This window comes from Dicentrarchus labrax, unplaced genomic scaffold (assembly GCF_905237075.1).
Source record: "Dicentrarchus labrax unplaced genomic scaffold, dlabrax2021, whole genome shotgun sequence".
In the NCBI taxonomy this organism is placed as follows: domain Eukaryota; kingdom Metazoa; phylum Chordata; class Actinopteri; family Moronidae; genus Dicentrarchus; species Dicentrarchus labrax.
In genome coordinates this window covers 2,606,253-2,628,414 of record NW_026136712.1, presented here as the reverse complement: position 1 = coordinate 2,628,414, position 22,162 = coordinate 2,606,253, and the positions used below count along the sequence as shown (strand labels likewise).

Sequence of the window (22,162 nt, the reverse complement as noted above, 5' to 3'; positions counted from 1 at the left end):
ATCATCCAACTCTCAGCAAGAAAGCAAAAGGGCAAGTTTCCAAAAAAATTTCCCAACTATTCCTTAAAAAGATTCACATCTTTAGTTAGGAACCAGTGGGGCCTGGGGTTGAAAAATATAGAGAAAGACATTGTTGGTTGTTCATGGGATTTGTTCAAAATGAGAAAACTAGAAACAGACTTATCCTTTAAAAAAGGTCCAGTGTGTATGATTGAGTGGGTAGTTAGTTAACTAGGGATGTGGGCGATTAGCCGACTAGTCGGTTACACGTTGATAATCTCACTAGTCAACACCAGAAATACTAGTCAGCTAAACTAATTATCATATTTTATTAATGTACAGTGCTGTCTTTATGCAGCCACCTGCCACTACCCGAGGTAAACAAAAAGGCATCATGTATGAGGTTATCCAACAACAATCAAGCGGCCCACAACTCTAAACTGTGCTATGTTCTCATTAGAAGTCGTTTTCTAGCTGGTGCTTAACGTTAAAAAAGGTTCCACCTTCTGCTTTCTTGGAAAGAATATAACTTCCCCAAATGATGGTAGACTGACACGTGGAATTTTTCAGGTTTGCCATACACACAACATACTGACAAAGATATGGTTGTTATTCTGACAGGGAAGTACCTGTTAGTTTCAAGTTAATCAGGAGAACAACGACACAATGCCAGGTCAGGAGTGAGCAACACACACACACACACATACAGCAGATCAGGCCACTTTGAAGCAGAGCACTGCACAGTGACGTGCCCTAGTTCTGCTCTCGCATATGGATTTTCCCAGGAATTTCACCGGGCAGTAGAAGAGCAATGAACTTGTGTTGAGAAATGACTGTAAATGAGGGCGAGCGCTGCGTCTTTTCGTCACACTGGTCACATTGTTTGATCTACAGTGAGCTCATCTCTCAGTAAGATAAGGTAACATGGAGTATTTACCCATGATAGCAAATTCACCTGGCCTATTGACTCTTCTCACAAGGTCACAGTCAACAACACAGTCTACTTTAAATGTGTTGTCTCTGCTGTCCAATACACAATCCCAAATGTCCTTTACTTAAAATGGGTTCACTCTCGGTTAGCTTAAGTGATTTCATCAAATTCCCAGCATATCAACCGAGCAATCTAAGTTGAGAAGGGAGTCAATGGAGGAAAAATGTGCATAAACATGCCTGGACACGGCAATAACAACCTCAGGAGAAGGCGTCTCGACCAGCGTCTCTCAGCAACATAGCTAGCATAGTACCTCAGAGGAAGAATGAATGGCCAGGAAATGCCTGGCATCCAAATAATTCTACTTATGGACTTTAAGTAGACTTTCAATTAGCTGCTATGCCAGCACATGCTGCAAGACAGGAAAAAAAAAAAGATAAAAGAAAGATAATCAGCCCCTCCCTGGGGGGGGGGACATCTGATCGAGTCCTACACTTGGAGCTACAGAAGCTCACATTCATGGGTGTCAAAAATGCAGCTATAAAGTAAACCATACTCAGACAGGTGGAGCAGAACCTGTTTGACAGCTGCTGAGAGAACTGGCTCACACACATGGTCTGATCACAAAAAAACACTTGTGACTACACCTCCTGCTCTCCCTCTCCCTCTCTCTCTCTCTCCCACACACACCCACAGTTGATAAGGCACCAAATAAAACTGAAAGTGTACAGCCTGACACCTCTCTGTGATCTTGGGGTGGACCTCACTGAGCTATTTTTGGTTGTGGTGATGGAAACGAGCCCTCTCAAGTCAGCGTTGGATGGTGTGCTGCGGGTTAGGGTGCGACTGGTGTCAGGTCAGTGCAGTGAGTGGGGGGAGGGAGGGAGGACGTCTGAGCAGCATGAAACAGAAACCATCAGGTGCCATCATGCTGACACTTGGCTAAGACCAACCTCTGGTGAATTATGTGTGAAATAGAAAGTGTTTTCCCAGGTATTCAGACTGAAGAATGCAGATAACAAGACAGAGCAGTGGGAGGAGCTGTCAGAGCCACTACAGCAAACATTGCAGAGATGCTTCCTTCCACTGACAAAACACAAATGAGATCTTGTCAGTTTTGGGTGTGGCTGGCAGGATATCACGTCTCCCACCAGCTCCCTCCCTCCTTCCTGTAATCAGAACCAGGGAAGCACAGAGAGAAGAGGGGGGTGATCAGAACGTTTACACGAGTCAAGTTTTGATGGTTCAGGGTTCGGTTGGGCAAGTGGGTCAGAAAACTGCTTGCCCGAGGTCAACTAAGTGTTTTATTTATTGGCGGTTATCAAATAACAAAGATTCTCTTAGCTGCCATGCTAGCCAAACAGTCCAGCGACATTTTTCAAAAACTTTAGTCAACGTTTCAGTTGTCCACGTCTTCCCACGCCACCCAACTCAACTCCTGTTTTGAGGATAACTGAAATACTCGTGTTTCTGCACATAAACTTCTCCTGCCGCCTTTTTCTCACGAGTGTCTGATCGGTACTGAGCATGTGCAGCTCTCAACAGAGATGAAAAGGGAGCGAGATGGCTCACTCCTTAGCTACTTCCAGCATCAGCTCCAGAAAAACAAAATAATGCATTTTGTTGAGCCCTGCAGTGGCGAGTCAGCACAGTTAAACTGCAATTCACTCACATGACGGGGAACAGAGTGAATTTTAAGTTGGTCCTCTTGCTCAGTTTTTGTGCTGCCTTCATCAGCAGTTGCATGTAGGAAACAAAAACTACACTGGTACTGGTACGTGGTACACACGTCAGGTCTGACAAACAGAACAGAGGACAACTGCTGCAGGAGGACAACACTGATGATGAGGGCAGAGTCACAGCACTGGTGGATCAGTTAGTGCTCCAATTAACTGCCCACTTGTCTAAATGTGTCAGTGTTTATTTGTAGTGATGGGAGTGTTGAAACGTGACAGTAACATTTGGCTGATCTTGTGAATATTGTTGTCTTTTCACATTAAAATCTCAATAGACCCACAGCTTCAGAAAAAAAAAGCATTCTGTCTCATTCTGAATGTGGAATAATAAATTCAAATCTGCACACAAGATATGAAACAATTAGGGGTGGGCGATATGGGCAAAAAAATAATATCTTGTTATTTTTGGGGATTTTGGTAACCATAATCAGTTGATATCTTTTAAAATGTGATTGGAATTGTCTGAGTTAGGGCTTGTGTCCACCAAACGCGTTTTTAGCGCTGAGCGCTCAAAAACTAATTTTCCGACCGCCCAACGGTGTTAAAAGTTACAGTTTTCAACTCAAAGCGCTCTGAGCGCTGCCACCAAAGCACCTCTGCCTTTAGGCTGTGCATTTACAAAACCTGTCTTTTAACATATCCGGCAAAATGTATTTGGAACCATCTATTTATGCACTTGTGACAAATAATTAAGGGTTTCTTACTGCTGCCATGCTCTCATTGGTCTGGAACAAGATGCAACACTAGCAGCTCATATGTTGACTTCATGACAAACTTTACAATCCTAAGGCTTCATGGCATGTTTTCTGGCTGAGCTTTTATGCATACAATCTCACAATGAGCTATATCCTTATATATCTGCTGCAAAGCCTGATGAGCAAGAGGAAATTTTACAGCATTTCTACTTCCTATGCCATCCCATTAGCAGACCACAGATAAAAGCATATTTTTCTGCCTGATAATGTGTTGCACATTAGGGGAGGTAAAACAGAAATGGAGTTAACAGCTAACAGCGCTAAACACAGCGTGACAGTCTGAGGCAAGTGCTGTGTTTGAAGTTTACAGGCAAGGTACGCCTCTTGGACGTCTCCTCGCCCGCACAAGGTTAGATAAATTAACTTTCCTGTTCAAAGTTTAAAGAGGGAAGCCTTTGAAGACAACACTGACAGTCTTTGCTTGTATATTCACACTGTGCATACGGCAAAGACAGACAAAGAATTCCTGCCTTTGTTCTAGCCTACTCCTAAAATATAACACATTGGAAGCTGAGCAGGTGAACATGTCTCTGTGGCTTGCCCTACACATTGGGAGGGGCCATTTATTTTGCCTCCATTATAGTTTTCAGGTGGACTTTACTATGCAAGTGGAATAGTCCACAGAGAACAAAGGCTTTTTGTTTGGCTAGTCTTGCCCTGATGCAGGTGGAGCTGGAAGGACAGCCTGTGTGTCCTTCACTGTATCCTGTCCAGATTATGGGACTTTTTTTGCTGCTTGGCCTCCACAGTCTTTGTCTGTCCAAGTTAATCAAACTATGATTTAAAGAGGCAGATGATGAAGTAATGTTTGCAGAGGTTAGCATGGAGTTAGCAGAAGAGGACTCAGGTGTATCACACAGTTCAGCTACACCTGAGCTTTAGTTGAATGGATACAATGGGAGCAGGCCTGTGCAGTGTCATTCATTATTTTATGCTGTTATGTTATTGAGTTGTGTTTTTGTCCTGAAACTAGCCAAACCGGTGACACACACACACACACACACACACACACACATATATATATATACACACACACACCCCCTCCCCAAACGCTCCAATTACTCATGCTTGAAACTAGACCGTTGACTCAAAGGGCTTACTAACATACCTGCCGGGGAGACACACCTTGCTGAAGTTATACGTTTCCGTAATTATGCAACACAGCCTGCCACTACTACTCACCTGGTTGCACACTGAGGTTAGCAAGAAAAAACGCCACTTGTTTCTTCGGCACGACTGATATCAAAGTTAAAACACACATCAATTTCTTGCTAATTTTCTGCTGACTCATGTCTTGCCAAAATTAGGTCAATATCATTATGCCCAGGTGTGTGCTAACGCCCGTGTAACATAGTTATTTTTTTCTATCTGGACGCGTCTACGAGGTTTACGGTTAACAACAAGCTAGCCAGCGGTTAGCCAATCAGAACACGAGCTTTGATTAAAACTCACCCGTACCAATCTCTGTGCTGAGAAAGGACCATTGAATGTTGGCGTTGTTACAGACAGACACACTTACTTCATAGAACGTAACTGACGAGTTTGTACGAGCCGTTGGGGCAATGTGGTGCATTCGGCATGAAAATAATGCACCAAGCAAACTATTCAAGCACAATAAAAACTGAAAATAGAAATAAGTAGTGTTAGTGACCATCCGCGTAATGTGTTTTAATGGTGGAATATGTTTGTGAGATAATTCAAAACAACTGCTGAAAGTTAAACTTGTAGGTAAACAACCTCTTCTTGGTTAAGAATATGGTATAGGTGAATTTATGTGCAGAACGTTACTTACTCTACAAAAATTGCAAATTAGCCTGTATGTATATAAAAAGGCAACAACACTAAGCTGCCCGATGTGAGGGTGGAATATCAGCAGTAACAATTAGCCAGCTAGCCAGTGAGCAAATAGTAAAATGATGTCTGGCTAAACAAGCAACTTTAGCTAGCTTGAGTTAGAGCCGTTCAGGTGTTAAACAGAAACAGGTGGCTGTGATGAGCAGGGCGGTTCAGTTGTTAGCACGACTGGCTCACAAGCAAACACCTGTGGGCACCAGCTCTGTGTAAACGTGAAGAGCGGGCCCACCTCCCAACCCACCTGATTCAAAACGGCCGTTGCTCAGCCGATGTCCACCGTTCTCAGACGCTGGGTAAAGATTCCACCTCCGGCCAGTGTCCGGTGTTTTAGTTGGCTAGGAGCTCTCTCCTCATACAAAAGTCAAGAAAAATGTGTCCAGAGCGACAGCGAGTACTCCCAGGATCCAAGCGACAGCGTGTTTGCCGAGGAAAAATCACGTCTGAACACCGGTTACAAACTAAAAACTGCTCCTTCTTTTTCCACCGCTGCGGAGGTAGCTTCGGTGTTTCCTGCTAGGCTAAACTTCACTGCTAACTCCTCCCTTATGATGCATTCAAGTGCACCTTGTAAACCCCATGCACATATCAAGTCCCGCCTCACTTCCGCGTTCTGCTCCAAAAGCTTCCTAGGCTCAGTGCAAATTATTCTTATTATGCTACACTACCGCATTACCACTTTATCATTGTGACTTCAATTTAAAGACCCAATAAATCTGCGCTCACAATAGTTATAGTCCAGCTGCAAAAGCAATAGAGAGAGAGATGTGCTATCACTTTGTTAGGTTGTCCAGCGTCTCTCTGTTTCGGACAGCCTTTTAAAGCAGCAACCGGGCAGTAGTTACATACAAACATTCAGTACAATTTATATACACACACACACACACACACACACACACACACACACACACACACACACAGAGGAAGTCAGGTTATTGAAGGAACTCGGTGAATTAACAGAAAAAAGGACCATATATCACCAAAACTCGTGTTTACAGGTAGCTGAACAGTACTCTGTTCTCCAGTTTGGATACCACTCTGGGTACACTGTTACACCGTTACAGTAGGCAATGAGTGGAGATAAACTGTGGACAGGAATGCCATCCCATTGATAAAGCTAATACTTTTATCTTAACTTTCACTTCAGTCTAAAAGAAGGTCTATAACAGCTTCAGCGCCAACCATTAAGGTTCCTCCAGACATATTTAGACATATACAAATAGTATGCTTGGAACAATATAGACAGACATAGAATCTCTGAATATGCAAATATTGTTCCTTTCTAAAGTTTTCCTGTTGGACACATTCTCAGTGGATGTGCACTGGTGGCTTCAAGTTTCTACATCCCACTGTACAAGTTGATACTGGACCAGGATGGACTTCCTAACTATTTGTGATGTCACAGATCATGCTGGTAGGCCCCGCCTCTTAAAATCAGATTTTTAAGGAGCACAGAGAACCTTTCCACTTTCAGCAGATGAATGTTAAACCATCCTTGTAGAGTCACACTCTGCACAGACAGCATTCAGACAGCACACTGTAGGGACGAGAAGAATGTCAGATTGTGGAAAAGAGGGAGAAGTTTTGCTTATTAATATTTTACAATCAACACAACAAAGTATGCTTTAAAATCTTGTTTATTCTCACAAATCCAGTATACAGTTTATCTTGATTATTGGATTTTGAACATGTGCATGCTAAGATAACTAGTGAATAAGAAAATAAGACTTCCAGTATAACCTTTAAAAGCAAAGTGCAAACAGTTTCATTTATTTTCATTTATCTGAAGACAAGAGCAGACAACAGCTTCACTAAATTAAATATTCTAAAGCCCCTATATACCCATGGCTCCCATCTCTACAGGTGTTTTCACTTTATGTGCTAGCTAGCTATCAGTTGGTCAGCTAACATTACCCAAGCTAGCATAACTACTAATTTCTAACATTGTTAGGTTTGTAACGTCTGGACTTGATGCTGTATCTGAACTATCTTTCTTGGTTCTGATGGGTTGCTTTCATTCAGGCCTGGTGGATTCTTGCAAATAACCCGCTAGAGTAACTGTGGTAACAATAGCTAACATGTGACTCTGTGGTGGCTCTCTAGCTCATGAAAAAGCTGAACCAACTCTGAGCCAGCACGAGCACCAGCCCAGAACCAGCACGAGCACCAGCCCAGAACCAGCACGAGCACCAGCCCAGAACCAGCACGAGCACCAGCCCAGAACCAGCACGAGCACCAGCCCAGAACCAGCACCAGCCCAGAACCAGCACGAGCACCAGCCCAGAACCAGCACGAGCACCAGCCCAGAACCAGCACGAGCACCAGCCCAGAACCAGCACCAGCCCAGAACCAGCACGAGCACCAGCCCAGAACCAGCACGAGCACCAGCCCAGAACCAGCACTAGCACCAGCCCAGAACCAGCACCAGCCCAGAACCAGCACGAGCACCAGCCCGGAACCAGCACCAGCCCAGAACCAGCATGAGCACCAGTCCAGAACCAGCACCAGCCCAGAACCAGCACAAGCACCAGCCCGGAACCAGCACCAGCCCGGAACCAGCATGAGCACCAGCCCAAAACCAGCACGAGCACCAGCCCAGAACCAGCACGAGCACCAGCCCAGAACCAGCACTAGCACCAGCCCAGAACCAGCACTAGGTTCACCTATTGAGTCGGTCTACTTTTTGGGGCTGTGTAGATAGTGTATAGTGGCTTTATTAGCACTCTCTGGGGGGTTTTCTGCTGAAATCAGCTGCCTGTTGCTGCCAGAAGCACGGTTAATAAAAGCGCTTAGAGTTAACATGATTTATTCCATGGAAGTAATATAAAATGTAGCCTGTATTCACAGTACATACATGTCCTAATTATACAAACAGCTGCCACAAGTTATCGTGTTAAGCACCAATTTTCTATTTACGGTGAAGGCACTTTTTCCAAATAAACATAATGCTTTTCAATTAGTTCCAATCTGCATAACAGCATATTATTTTATTCTTATTAGTGAAAATTAAATAAACAATCAAATAGTAAAGCCTGTAAAGAGGAATGAATCTGTTGTGCTCATACAGCAGAGATGTGTAGGCAGAGGTCAGGACAGACTGAGAGCCCGAGCTCCCTCTGAAGGGGTTGTGACATAGAAAGTCGGGGTTCCTTTGTATCGCTCCTGTTTAGGAAGAAATAAAAAAAACATACAAACACACAAACAATTAGTACATTAAACCACCTCCAACCAGTAATGAATCTGTAACAAATCACAAAATCTGAGATCTAAGCATTATAGTTGTGTGAGTATACTGATGTTCCTGTGCAAAACAACCATAAACCCAACTGGCTGCAGAACCATTCACATTTCTCACAGTGTGAGGAAGGAAGTTCAGAGAGGGAGCAAGAGGAAAGAACCATTGGGTTTGTTTTTGCAACTAGACACCTTTCCTCTTCAGCTGAGACACATCTTTCCCTCCTCCGAACTTCCTTTACTACTGCTTCCTCCAAACTAAAATTACACACTCGGCCCATCACTCATCTGACTCCCCCTGTGAGTCATTCAAACGGATATAACCCTCCCACGAGGAAACTTTAATTAATCATGTAGTTCTGTGAATAACCTAATTTCAATGTGTAGGTGTTGATTGTTTTAGTAGGTGGCAAAAAATTATTAGCTAAATCGAACTAAAGTTTCATCTTCCTATTCATGCCAATTACCAAAACCTTTCCCTTCAAAATCAGTGCCAGTAAAAGGGAACTAAATGAGAGCCACAATATAACTATAACACATGTTTAGGCTAAATTCGTAGGTGTAAAATGGGGTTACCACTACGCCTACTACAACACCTCCTCAAAAATGAAACTACACGCAGCGGCTGCGGTGGCTTCGGAGATACCATGTGCGAACAGGAACTGTGACTGGTCAACTGTGGCTGCTTGTGTTTTCTCTTTGTCTCAGTAATGAGACATGGTTGTTACTTTGCAGCAACTATAATTAGAGTATAAAAGGAAGAGTTCCAACATTTTGAAGAATAGACTTATTAGATGAGATTCAACACACTCATGTCTGTCCATTAGCTGGAGCAGGAGTCTGGAGCTGATTAGCTAAGCTTAGCATAAAGACTAGTAAGAATGGGAAACAGCCAGCCAGAACAGATAAAATTCAAATTGTTTCTTGGCAATCAGCCAGTCTCGCTGTCAGCTGGTTGCCTGGCAACCTCGTGGTGATGGTGAGAGTCCGGGAATTTATTTTTTTCCCCCGTGTCTTCCAGTCTTTGTGCTAAGGTAAGCTAATCACCTCCCAGCTGCTGCTCCATAGTTAAAGGTACCCTGTGGATTTTTTGACCGCTAGGAACACCATGGAGTAATTCAATTTCAATTCAATTCAGTTTTATTTGTATAGCGCCAATTCATAACAGAAGTTATCTCAGGACACTTTTCAAATAGAGCAGGTCTAGACCGAACTCTTTAAAACATTAATTACAGAGACCCAACAGTACCACCATGAGGAAGACCTTGGAGACGGCGGCAGCAAGGAAAAACTGCCTGTAAAAAGGCAGAAACCTAGGACAGACCCCGGCTCTAGGTGGTCTGTCTGTACCAGTGTACAGGATTTAGTGGCGGTGAAATCGCAGATTGCAACTAACTGAACACTGCTTGTGTCTGTATTTGACGACTTGGGCATGAGAATGGGCTGTAAAGTGTGTAGGAGAAACTATGGTGGCTGCCAAACTTGTGAAAAATGTGAAAGGCCCTATCTAGAGCCAGTGTTTGGTTTGTCTGTTACGGGCTAGAAGAAACATGGTGGTTCAACATGATGGACTCTAAAAAAAAGATTTCTATATGCAGGTGATTATACACTGGGCCTTATTGTACAAAAACACAACCAGGCTCAGCAGCCTCCCAGTGAACACGGCTGGACCAGGATCAAACTCCTGAACTCAAGTCCCAGTACATCACCTCTGCTGGCTCCAACAAACTGTCATGTGAGGACCATAATGCCATACTAGAGGCTTCAAAATGGTACTCCACAAACCAATGGGTGACGTCACGACAGGTTTAATCTAGAGCCAAATCCAGAGGAATAAGAAAACCATCTCAATACTGTATTCCCTGTTGTCAAACTGGCCTCAGTCAGTCTTGGATGCTGTGTTCGGTCCCGTAGTGGGGGTGTAACACACACTCTAGGAAAAAACAGTTAATATCTGCAAAAATGTGCAAAAACAATAAGCACTGCTAGTCGTTTAATTGGAACTTTAAGTCTGTTTCCATGTTGTGCAAACACACAAGGACCAGAAGCCGGCAACAGTAACGTGTCGAGCAATGTAGTTTTGTTACAGTCCACTGGGCACCTTTAATGTACAGCCATGAGGGTTGTGTCTCACAGAGTCTCATCAAACCTTCACTTTTTTGTATAAATAAGGGAAGACACAAATTTCCCAAAATGTTGAGTTTTTTTAACTGTGCTTCAGTGCTGTCAGACATGGACAAAGGAATCAGAAATCTACATAGGGGGCGCCCAGTTAGCTAAGTCGGTAGAGCTGGCGACCCATATACGGAGTTGTTGCAGCAGCCCGGGTTCGAATCCGACCTGTGGCCCTTTGCTGCATGTCATCCCCCCTTTCTCCACCCACCTTTCCTGTCTCTCTACAGCTGTCTCTATAAAAATAAAGACAACAAAAGGCCAAAAAAATAACGTAAAAAAAAAAATAATTCTACATAGACCATAATGTAATAAGTGGCAATGAGAGATTTTATTGGGGATCTACAGGGTTATTCAGGAAGCAGGAGCAAGTCCTGCCCCAGAGCTGCCACTGGCTGCAGTTAAGCTTTGCTGATAAACATTCATTAAACTGCAAAGTAAGTTTCAGAATCAGTCACTCATGCAGCCTGTGTGAGACCTGAGAACATTCTTGTTCCTTGATGAAATTATTTCCAAATCACTGCTGTTCTCCAGTAGAGCTGTCACTGCAGTAGAGCTCTATTTGTAACACAGAGTCAACATAGAACATTTCCACTGCAGACACCTATGTTTGAAAGCCCAAATGCCGTCACTTTAATGGATAGATGAAGCCAGTAATGTTTTAGATTCTATATGAAAAGGGCTAAGTTACATCCAAATGTTACACGCAAATGTTCACAATATGAAATGTCAGCATTTGTTAAAAACTTTAATGTAGCGGAGTTTATTTTTTACTATTTTGTAAACTATGACATGAGTAGGAAAGAGTATTAGGGTCAGGCACAAGGAGAAAATGAGGGGGAATTTGTATTTATAAAGTAGAATTTTGAGTCTTTTTTTTGTCTCATTTCGAGAATAAAGTGGAAATTTCTAGAATAATGTGTGGAAATTTCTAGAATAATGTAAACTACTACTGAAACGAAGTTAGGAGAGCAACTGATGCCTTTTTAGTTTTGTATGGTTTCTCCTTCTGAACAGACGCAATTTTAGGCACAAAGTCCTAATACTTATCACCATACTGTTTATGTGCTAAAAGAGAAATAATGTCCTTGAAACTGAAACTAATGAAGTATAATTTCACTAATTCATCCAGACATTTCAAAGACACAGCAGTGCTAGTAATCTGATTCATTCTCAAAAGTTCGACTTTTATCTTGAAATGTCAAGTTTATTCTCAACAGTTTGACTTTATTCTGAAAATACAAAATGAAATAAAAAATCCTTAATGTTCGTCTTATACCTGGCACTAACACATTAAGTTTGACTCTATTCTCAACATTTCAACTTAATTCTCATAATGAAAAACAGAAGAAAAAAAAAATCCAACTATTTTTTCCCCTTATACCTGGCCCTAACACTCCATCGTACATAAGAACAGACTTAAGAGCCGATCACACAGAGAGGCATAACTAGAAATGCGTTGCTTGCAAAACCATTGTTTTCCTATAGTATGGCACGCCTGGCGATGTATTACACCGTGCTTTTCATCGCAGGGCAGAGTCCACCACTCGTCAATGTCGCCCAGACAGCCAATCAAATCAAGCAAGATTTCGTTGCCGTTTAATACACTGGTAAATAGGCTAGCTAGCTAGTTAGCGAGCTCATTGATGGACTGAGGGGTATAGTGGGGGTTAAACCCAAGTAAACTCTGTTATCCACCTCTTTTAAATGATAGCCCGGTTGCACATACTGCCTCGCTCCACAGGCGCATTCGCTGTTTTTTTTCCCCCCCACGCTTTTTGCCAAGGCCTTTTTGAAGTGCCCTCTCCTCTAGCAATGCATCTCTGTGTGATTCACCCCATAGAGGCCAAAGACCAGAAATCTTTTCAATAACCTCATAATCTGTAATTACAAAATTACACTAACCCTAAGATTTGATTAAATAATCGAAGTCCTAAAGATAATTGGCTCAGTTGTGAGTAGAACCATCCACAGTTCATTGACTTGGCTTATTCTACAGCTTTTTAGTTTATGTTCTTCGCCCAAAGCTCAGCACTTGACAAGTCGAAGTGAGGTGCAGTTGAGAATTTCCGCTGGGTCTGGAGTCACCAGATCAACCTTGAATCCCTCAGCCAGAGACAACTTCAGCAGCTCCTCCACAAACCCCTGCATGTCGGTGATTTCACAGGTGCTCCAGTGCACGTTCATGATGTCGTCCGACTGCGGGACTTCTGGGTTAGAGACAATTAGCCCCCGGTAGCGCTGCTTGTCGTACTGGTCCTGCGGGAGTTCATCAGGCCTCGGCACCCACTCCAGTTTTAGCCGGTTCTGCCTCGGGTTGCATGGATGGGGGCTGGTGAGTCCCTGGGATGTCCTGTAGGAGAAGCGCTCACAAAGCAGAGCCAGGAAGGCTCTCCAGGTACAAAAGAGGTCAACTGTGAAGGCTCGCACAGAGCATGTGCGAAGCTCATAGTTTTCTGGCCCATGGCGCAAGTTAAAGTGGAGAACGCGGACCTGGAACGAGAGGGCAGAGTATGCTGACTACAAAATCTCCGGGGTGTACACAACAAAGAACCGGTCTTTCCATGTCTCTGAATGTGCAAATAGAGGCACACACACATCCTCTGCTCATCTACTGTATATACACTAAACATTAGCTCTAAAAAGTTGGTGAAGGCCACTATCTAAGACTGACTTTCTAACTAAGAGTTAAAGCACTGGTTTTCAAACTATGGTACGTGTACCACTAAGATGACCCTAGTGGTAACTACTATCAAAATACGTAAACTATGAGATTGCTGAAATGTAACTGAAAATAACTGTAATATTTTTTCTCTATATCAGCGCCTAAAATAAATGGTTCAAATACTGCAATCGTGGCTCCTAAAGGGAACTCTTGCAAAGAAAGGTGTGGATCAGGAGAACCTCTTTTCCACCAAATTTGGTCTGGTTCTTGAACTGGTTCTGTTCAGGATTCAGCAACAGTCAACCAGTGCCTGAATTGGAACAACAGGGGCCAGTACCCTTAATCAACACAACCCTAACCGTAATTTCTCGAAGTAAAAAAAAATTCTTAGCGCTAAGCTTGCTATTTGTTTACACAGGGATGCAATTTTAAATGGCCATTATTTTTTTCCCACCCACACTCCACACCTAGTCTACCTCTGATTGGCTTGGACCCTTAGATTTTTTCTAAACCTAATCATCTCATACCTAAATCTAACCAACAAAGGCAAGGGACCCTAGCCAATCAGAGGCAGAATAGGGTGGGAATGCCAGTGGGGAGTTCGTACCTAGACGAACCCTAGAGGTGGCGGTACTCATGGACAAAAATCAGAAGTGTCGCTGAATAAGGTCAGCCTATGCTGCTGTATTTTCATTATGGTGGTACTTGGAGAGCCTAATATTTTCCACGGTGTAAAACGTTTGAGTTAGATAAGATTGATAGAGTGACAGGTAGGCTATCTGTACATGACTTGTACAGACCTGTATCACTCTCAGACCGGCACATTGGTCTAACTTTAAAAACACGTACCTTGGAGTCAACATTCACCATAATCATGGCTCCTAGTGGCCCTCCTCTAAGGCTGAGAGGCACAGATGCCTCATAGTGCCGAATCTCCTCCAGCAGGGGCCGTATCTGGAAGAAGTCTGCCTCTCTCCGAAGCAGTTCCAGCTCTGAGAAGCCATGCGGCAGGTCCAGGGAGCTGGAGCGCAGGTAATTCAGAATGTACCTGAATACTTTTCCGTCACGGTCTATGAAAACATTTCCTCTGTTGTCTCTCAGCACTGGGATTTGTCCGGTGAACATAGCACCTAGCATCGAGTCCCGGCAGCGCGTCAGAGTGTCCAGGGTTGTGGTATAAATTTCTCCACCAACATTCAGTGGCACCGGGTCCTGGAGAGAATTCCTGTTGCTGTTGTCATCCGGCGAGTTGAGGTTCAACATGTTAGAGGCGATTTTTATGAAGCCTTTTCTGATGTTGTTGTTGAGGAAAAGGACCCTTCTGCTCTGGTCAGGAATGCTGAGGACTGAGGGATGTGGAAGTTTCAAGTGTTTCTTTTGTGTCCAAGAAAGTCTTGTTCCCTTTGAAAGTTAGCCACAGTAGTAGCCAGGATACCGCCAAGTTAGGAAAGATGCAAGGAATTCTGCCAAGTCTGCTTCCAAAGCTTAAGATTTATAAAACCGGAGTTTCAAGCCTATAAAAAGGCTGCTGCTCTCTTCCCTCTCACTGTTCCTTCGAAGTAAACATATCATCCTTAGAAATACAGCTGTTTCCCGTGTTTTTCTGTTTACATCTTTGTTGACGTGTCTCCTGTAGGATTCTGGTGTCAGCCAACAGCAGGCCTTCAGTCTGACTGTGTTAAAGCAGAAAGGCAGCGGGGGCTATAGTGACCAGACCAGCATGCTAATAACTGGACACTTCTGGCTCCGTCTCCACGAAGCTCGCTTTTATTCTCAGCTCATACCCCCTGATCTCTCACTCACACACACACACACACACACACACATTCACTCACACACACATTGGAGCTGTCTGAGCAAGACACGGGGGACTGGGCAATTTGTCTGAAATGCCCCCCCCTTAAAGTGACAGCCAGAACACTGAAAAGTGCTTTTTATCCCCAGTGAACAAATGAACAATGTCCTCAGACACTTTTCATTTCAAATACCCTTTGGAATGCAAAGATTTCCCAGAAAACAGAATCATAAAAACAGACACATTTCCCAACTAACAGCAAAATTGACTTTGTTGCCCCTGCTGTATTATGTTGCAGGAAAAAGCTAAATATTTAAGTCCATTATTGTGTACTGCAACAAATACGATCTATTAAAAGGTCCAGTGTGTAACATTTAGGAGGATCTATTGGAAGAAATGGAATAGAATATTCATAGGTATGTTTTAATTACTGTATAATCAGCGGACAAAATAGGAATCATTAGAATGAGCTGTTTTTATCTGCAGAGGTACAGGTACAGGTACTTCTACAGAGTCTGCCATGTTGAACTGCCATGTTTCTACAATAGCAGACAAACGAGGAGGAAATCTGCAACTTCGCCGCTAGATGCCACTAAATCCTACACATCTGTGGATGTGGTTCTAACATGTTACTGTCAGTCGGCTATCATTTGTGTTGCTATCAGAAGAGTAGTGTTCCAGGATTAATGTCAGCGTAATTTTCCCTTAGATGTTCACTAGGACTGCACAATTACAGTACACGTGATCTCTACAGCAGTGGTTTTATAACCTTTTTCCCTGAGGGACACTTTTTCTATCATATACTAAACTGACAACCCCTGACTAAATTACATATTTTATGGATATTTTATATTATATTCAATGCGTAACAATAACACGAGCGAACAACGGATAAATTGTAAAAAGTTATCTCAACAAGTGCTAGGAGTTTGTAAAATAAGCAATTTGGAAGAATTATTTCCTGTAAATATTGTTCAGAGATTAGTCTTCCTGATGTTTTTAGAAATGTTTTATACAATTCTCTGTCTGTATCATGTTTTTGTTTTTTTTAACAATCACACATACTAATAGACTTCAGTGTTTTCTTCTCCCTGATGCTTGCTCTATTAGCTCACTTCTTTACTGCAGGACGAGGACATATAGGCCTTATTCTTTAAAGTTTTTCTACACACCTCCTAGTGGGGGTCTGACTCCCAGGTTGGAAAGGACTGCTTCAGTATATAATGTATATGTGTGTTTGTGTGTTTTTACCTGGATGTGTAGTATAGTCCTCTCGATGGCGTGGGCCTGCAGCAGAGTCACAGTGCATCCGCCGAATCCTCCACCTGTCATCCGGCTGCCAAACACCCCCTCCACCTCCATGGCTGCAGACGCCAGCTCATCCAGCTCCACACAGCTCACCTCGTACAAGTCTCTGACACGGGGACACTGAGTTACCTCACAATTCAATTCAATTCCATTCCATTCAGTTTTATTTGTATAGCGCCAAATTATAACAAAGGTTATCTCAGGTCACTTTTCAAGCAGAGCAGGTCTAGACCGCACTCCTTGTAAAATGATTTACAGAGACAGTTCCCACCATGAGCAAGCACTTGGCGAATGGCGGCAAGGAAAAACGTACTGTAAAGTAGGGAAAAACCCTCGGACAGACCCCAGCTCTAGGTGGGTGGCCATCTTCCTCGACCAGTTGGGGTCACACCGGACTCATTCTGTCCAAAACACCTAGGTGAAACAGATGTTAGCTGTACCTCAGGGAGTTGTGGCTCTCCACCATGAGCTTGCCGAATTCTTTGTAGGCTCCTCTCTTCAGGGCTTCAGCGGCTCGGGCAGTCCTGTCTATCTCCTCGATCACATGACGAGCTCTTTGATAGGTTACGTCATCCAGTCTGTCCTGTGCCTCTGAAATTACAGAGGCGGTCAAAACTGCACGATAAATGGGGTTTAAGAGGTTTTATACATCCAAAGATCTTCTATAAAGTAGTTCTGTAGCACAACTGACCAGCTTTAAATGTAAATGAAATGTCAGTTGAGATGTATAGAGCTGTACTAAACAGTTCAAAGCTTAGTTCGTAATGTTGACATTTGAATTATAAATCAGTGTTCGAATGCTGCGCAGGTCTGACTTATTTTTGGTTTAATAGTGTTGTTTTTGTATAGACCCAGGCTAACTCGTTCCCCTTGTTTCCAGTCTTTATGCTAAGCTAGGCTAAACGTGCTTACCACTGACATATACAAAGATGGACAACATGACAGCGCTCTAGTAGTGAGGCCAGAACATCTCCATTGCCCTCTGGTGGCTGACTGTAGTATAGGTCATAAAGCCTGCTGCCTCCATATTAGCAGAAGAGACATCAGTTTTATACGGTGGCCGACAAGGGCAAACGTGCCCCAGACGGGCAAACGCGCCTCAAACGGCAAAACTTTGCAAACACAGGAATGATGCAAAACACACAAACACATAAAACAAATGCAACAGAAAAATGCAGCAACAGAAAAATGCTGCAAATACCAAAAACACACAAAACAACAAAACAACTGCGAGAGAAACGTTGCAAATTCGCTCCACAAAACGGAAGGGGGGACCCGACCTGAGGGATGGACCAGTCCTGTGGGACCAGACACGAAAGACATCAAGAAGAAGAAGAAGAAGAAGAAGAAAGTTGGCTAAGTTTTGGAGAGGAGAGTAAAAAGGTACGTTTTCCTTTATGTCTTTTTTAAACACTTGGCTGTAATCTTTTATAATATGATAATATTACAATAATAATATTAAATCATATTAAATCATATTATTATAATATTATAGAGGAATATTATAATGATGAATATTCTTCTATAATATTATAATATAATTATAATATTATAACAATATTATAAACGATTACAGCCAAGTGTTTAATAAAGACATAAAGGAAAACGTACCTTTTCACTCTCCTCTCCAAAACTTAGCCAACTTTTTTAGTTTTTGATTTGCGTCATTCCCGTGTTTGCAGCGCGTTTGCCCTTGTCAGCCACCGTAGTTTTAAACAAAAAAATGTAATTACACATCAAAGATATTTTTCTGTCATGAACAGGTAGGTAGTTCGTATCACAGTGATGCATGTTCAAGTGTTCATTTTTCTTAAGTAATAAGTTGAGTTTTAATTAGTTATTTGGGGGTTTCACTTCATGATTGATTTTTGTACAGTGGGAGGAAGTGGAGACGCAACATCCATCTTTTATATATCCATCTCTGTACTTAACACACAGACATAAGTCTGATATTGATTTTCATCTCACTCTTAAAAAAGCATTACACAACACAAATATTTCCAAAAATGTTGAATTTCCTTTGAGGGAAAGAAAAAGAACAGCACCAAATCACTGGAACATAGCCAGTAGTATGAGACACAACCAGAGAGAACTGCATCAGTGGGATGGAAGAGGATATGATGGGGAAGGAATCAGGAAAGCAAGCAAGTCCAAGACAGAGGATAATAAAATAAGACAGAATGGATCGGCACAGGATAATAAAAAATATACTTCACACCCTCCAGGTCCTTCATGGTAGCATCTCTGAGACTGTCCTTTCCCAGGACGGAGGCAGCCATCTCACACTGTCTGCGTCTCATGGGGTACTCACTGCCGGTCAGAGAGTGTTTCACATTGGAGTTGGTGATGAGAATGACCAGACCTGGATCTGCCAGGGGGACAGGGGTGGCCTCCAGGGACCTGAGTCAAACCGCAAACAAGTACACAATTCACAACAGCGGACATAAATACACAGAATGCCAAAACATGCCAACAAGAGGAAGCAGTAATCTCGATGTTACCAAAGATTCTGGCATTAATGTACCCTCACTACCTGCAGTCAATGAGCAGAGCATGCCCCTCCCTGCCGAGAACAGACACAAACTGGTCCATAATGCCACAGGGTACACCACCATGAGTGTGTTCTGCCTGCTGACAGGCGACTGCTTTGGAAACCTTGTCTCCATCATCTGTGGAAAAGAGACAGAAATGTCAAATAGATAGTAGAGATCAATGATCATATACCTGCCCTTGGAGGGCCAAAAATGAAACTTATACAGTAACTTCAGTATTTTTCAAACTGGACTCCAAAGTACATCCACTAACAGAGTTTGTTTTTGCCACTGACAGGCTCAGATTGTTATTCTAAGCTTCTGACAACATCATGGAAAAGATCCCTACAGAGAAAGAGCCGTTGTATCGCTGAGTTAAAGCCACTGAGAAACAGAATATAAATCACCAAAACCTTGGTTTGTCTTTCCACCGTTCCAACAATCACCAACTGTGGTTTGGTCGAAATAAACTCCAGTGTGTATGATTTAGTGGTCCTAGCGGTGTACTTACAGAATGCAACTCCCTCGCTTCAGTGTTTTTTTAGCATTTAGCTGCAGCGGATTTGTGAAAATACCATTAGGAGCACTAGGAGGAGCCAGAGGAACCTGATTGTTTCACAGATTATCTGTCTCATGTACTACTGTCAGGATATAGTGAAAGATTTAACAAATATGACAAAAAGATATTATTATAAAAATTACCTACTGCAGCTTTAATTTTTTGCTAGAAATATCTGTTTGGCCAAATCAAACCTTATGGCGCGCCCCACTTTAGCCCTGCTGTAGGTAAATCATTAGGTATAATAAGTTAAGTAAAGTTGAATATTGAGACCATCAAATGCAGCAAGACTTCAAGTGTAATTAGGCAATATCAGTTTATATTAACATCAATACATCAGTTTGCCAATTTGTCGATCAAATATTAGACTTTCCTCGAAAATCACTGGACACTAACTATCTCTAACTAATAACTATCTATCTGACATAACCCACTCACTGATTATCAGAGTAACACTGGAGAGTCTCTAATCAGATTCTGACCTGGCTTGAGCTGCTGCAGGAATGTGTAGAAAGCCACTTCCAGAGAGGCAGAGCTGGACAGACCTCCTCCCAGGGGTACACTGCTGGCTATCACCGCCCTGAAACCTGGGACAGGAGGAGCTGAAGCACACCAGAGACAGACCGAGAGAGTGCACATTAAATAAATATCCTGTGGTATCCAAACAAGGCAGGATAAAAGAACATTTGTGAGATCAACAAGCTTCTGCTTTACATCTGCTCTATTTCACTCTGACAGGACATGATTCACTACCACGAGGTGAAAAATGAAAAATAAACTCCTTTTAAAGTTAAAGTTTCTTTTTCAAAATTAGAATACCTGAGTGTAATGTTTTTATAGCTGTGTACAGTCATTGCTCATTTGTTTACCCCTGTAATGGCATATAACACCCTTCACATAGTTTGCCCAGCTGGGTAACCCTGGAGACAGTGGCGATCCATCACTGGACAGGCTGAAGTCCACCCTCCGCGGCTCATCAGCATCTTCACTTGCTGTTACCACGGTAACATCCTGGCCAGAGGTCTGACGCCCTACCACCACAGTCACCAGGGGCAGCGCCTGGCTCATCAAACAGAGACACATGCATCTGGGTGGTTATCTTCTCCTCTGTGTCAGAGAGGACACACCCTGCCAAGCTCCATTTAAAAAATCAGGAAGTATTCAGTTTTATGCTTATTACTGGAATATGGAACTTTAAACTATGTGCTTATACTTAGTTCTGCTTTTCTGATAAATCCGGCAAGTAAGTGACCCACCAGACAGCAGAGGAAATCTTGTCATTTTAAACTCCAACATTGTTATTACTGCAAGATTACAAGTCAGTGCTTGAAGTTGCATTTCTTAAAATAACTTATAGCTGCTGGGTGCACTTGCATGCCGAACAGTAGACACCTTCAAACTGTTTGTGAAGAGCCCCAGAGGCATATCATGAGAACATGTTCGAGCAGGAGAACATTTAAATGCCACATTATTTGAATGACATTTGGTGCGACGATGATGTTCCGCTTGCTAAAGCAGCGAGTGAGCGGTCATGTTACCATTGGAAGAACAAATCCCTGGTTGTAGTCAGTGTGCTCCCCTATCAGGTTGACTCTTCCAGGAGCACACACCGCCGTCTGAGGAGCCTCTTCCCCGAACTCCTGCCCGTACAAACGCCGAGCCTCCGCAACCAGCCCGGGTACAGTTGGAAGGGAGCTGGCCATGGAGCAATAGCTTATACACTAATATATCTATAATGTATCAAATAAATGATATCAAATGATATCAAGACGCTGAAACGACCTGTGTAACTCACAAAGTGGCACATGCAACAGAGTTATTTTGACAAGTCAGTTGATTTTCACTTCCTGGTTGTGTGGCTAAATAGTTTGTTGTGAGGTTGTGATTGGTGGAAAGAGGTCATATGACACATCCACTTGCTCTCAGGATTTTTGAATGGGAGTGTCATGAATGTTTTTTTTGTTTAGATGAATTTATTGGAAATATAGTAAGTGAAATAAAGTAATGTGCAACTACAAAATACAAACAAGCACATTCCATTTTACCACCACAGTGACGTTACATCATCGTCGATCATTCCAAATCATTTTAAATTTAAAGGTAGCAATACACAACAATATATGATGCACAATAAAGTCAAGAAATAAACCTAAATAGGTCAACGGAAAGGGGCCCAGATACCTTAAGAATAGAATTAAAAATAAAATAGAAGATAAAATATAAAGTATTAGATATAGATATATATATATATATATAATATATAAAATTAACACTAACTACAATAAACGGTGCAAACAGTAAAATGTTGTATGTATACTATACATGCTATTTTATTTTATTTTCCATTTCCAAATGATATCTGCCATCATTTGGGGAAGGGCGATCCAGATATGGCATATATAAATGCCTATATACAACACACGGGAAAAATACTTTCCCATCCACCCCATCTGACATTTCCTTGGCTGCTTTACACCACTAAGGAGAGCTAATGCACAGGTACAGTATATAGTCATTCAGTTCACACATAAACTACCCTGAGAGATTGAATTACTGAGACAGTGAAACCAGAGACACCTGAAGGATTTCTTTGTTCTTTTTTTTCTGACACTGTCACTGTGAGTA

At 42.5% G+C, this 22,162-nt stretch overlaps 3 protein-coding genes across 9 annotated transcripts in view; all 3 read right to left on the bottom strand.

Annotated features, from left to right (window-relative positions):
- llgl2 (LLGL scribble cell polarity complex component 2) overlaps nucleotides 1-6,019 on the bottom strand; it is a 34,714-nt gene extending 28,695 nt beyond the window's left edge. For 2 of the 5 annotated variants that reach the window (XM_051416764.1, XM_051416766.1), the window contains exon 1: nucleotides 5,518-6,019. The gene's annotated coding sequence lies outside the window, so the exon portion shown is untranslated. The remainder of the gene's footprint in view (nucleotides 1-5,517) is intronic. The other 3 variants (XM_051416765.1, XM_051416763.1, XM_051416767.1) reach the window with 3 other exon arrangements.
- An 873-nt stretch (nucleotides 6,020-6,892) lies between these two features.
- Nucleotides 6,893-21,403, bottom strand: galk1 (galactokinase 1). 3 transcript variants are annotated; one of them, XM_051416817.1, is made up of 8 exons: nucleotides 21,076-21,402; nucleotides 20,407-20,596; nucleotides 20,020-20,139; nucleotides 18,981-19,116; nucleotides 18,666-18,847; nucleotides 16,888-17,038; nucleotides 16,391-16,553; nucleotides 6,893-8,435 (listed from the first exon to the last, which is right to left on the bottom strand). In XM_051416817.1, exons 1-8 carry the CDS (start codon nucleotides 21,238-21,240, stop codon nucleotides 8,361-8,363), a joined length of 1,182 nt encoding a protein of 393 aa, XP_051272777.1. In that variant the 5' UTR covers nucleotides 21,241-21,402; the 3' UTR covers nucleotides 6,893-8,360. The 3 variants fall into 3 exon arrangements, with proteins under 3 accessions (XP_051272777.1, XP_051272779.1, XP_051272778.1); XM_051416819.1 differs by having other exon boundaries at nucleotides 21,333-21,359; XM_051416818.1 differs by lacking the exon at nucleotides 6,893-8,435 and adding an exon at nucleotides 14,878-15,017 and having other exon boundaries at nucleotides 21,076-21,403.
- Nucleotides 9,630-14,635, bottom strand: LOC127372900 (BTB/POZ domain-containing protein KCTD21-like). Its single transcript, XM_051416840.1, has 2 exons — nucleotides 14,194-14,635; nucleotides 9,630-13,172 (listed from the first exon to the last, which is right to left on the bottom strand). Exons 1-2 carry the CDS (start codon nucleotides 14,605-14,607, stop codon nucleotides 12,708-12,710), a joined length of 879 nt encoding a protein of 292 aa, XP_051272800.1. The 5' UTR covers nucleotides 14,608-14,635; the 3' UTR covers nucleotides 9,630-12,707.
- Nucleotides 21,404-22,162: the final 759 nt, after the last annotated feature.

What these genes read in the sequence shown, in the direction of transcription:
- LOC127372900 (XM_051416840.1), bottom strand. Translation starts at nt 14,607, where the DNA reads ATGTTGAACCTCAACTCGCCGGATGACAACAGCAACAGGAATTCTCTC. An exon ending in TGGTGAATGTTGACTCCAAG is followed by an intron (nt 13,173 to 14,193) that starts GTACGTGTTTTT and finishes CTCTCGTTCCAG; the next exon opens with GTCCGCGTTCTCCACTTTAA.
- galk1 (XM_051416817.1), bottom strand. Translation starts at nt 21,240, where the DNA reads ATGGCCAGCTCCCTTCCAACTGTACCCGGGCTGGTTGCGGAGGCTCGG. An exon ending in AGGGATTTGTTCTTCCAATG is followed by an intron (nt 20,597 to 21,075) that starts GTAACATGACCG and finishes TTGATGAGCCAG; the next exon opens with GCGCTGCCCCTGGTGACTGT. An exon ending in GGACTATACTACACATCCAG is followed by an intron (nt 8,436 to 16,390) that starts GTAAAAACACAC and finishes CTTCCTAAACAG; the next exon opens with GAGCGATACAAAGGAACCCC.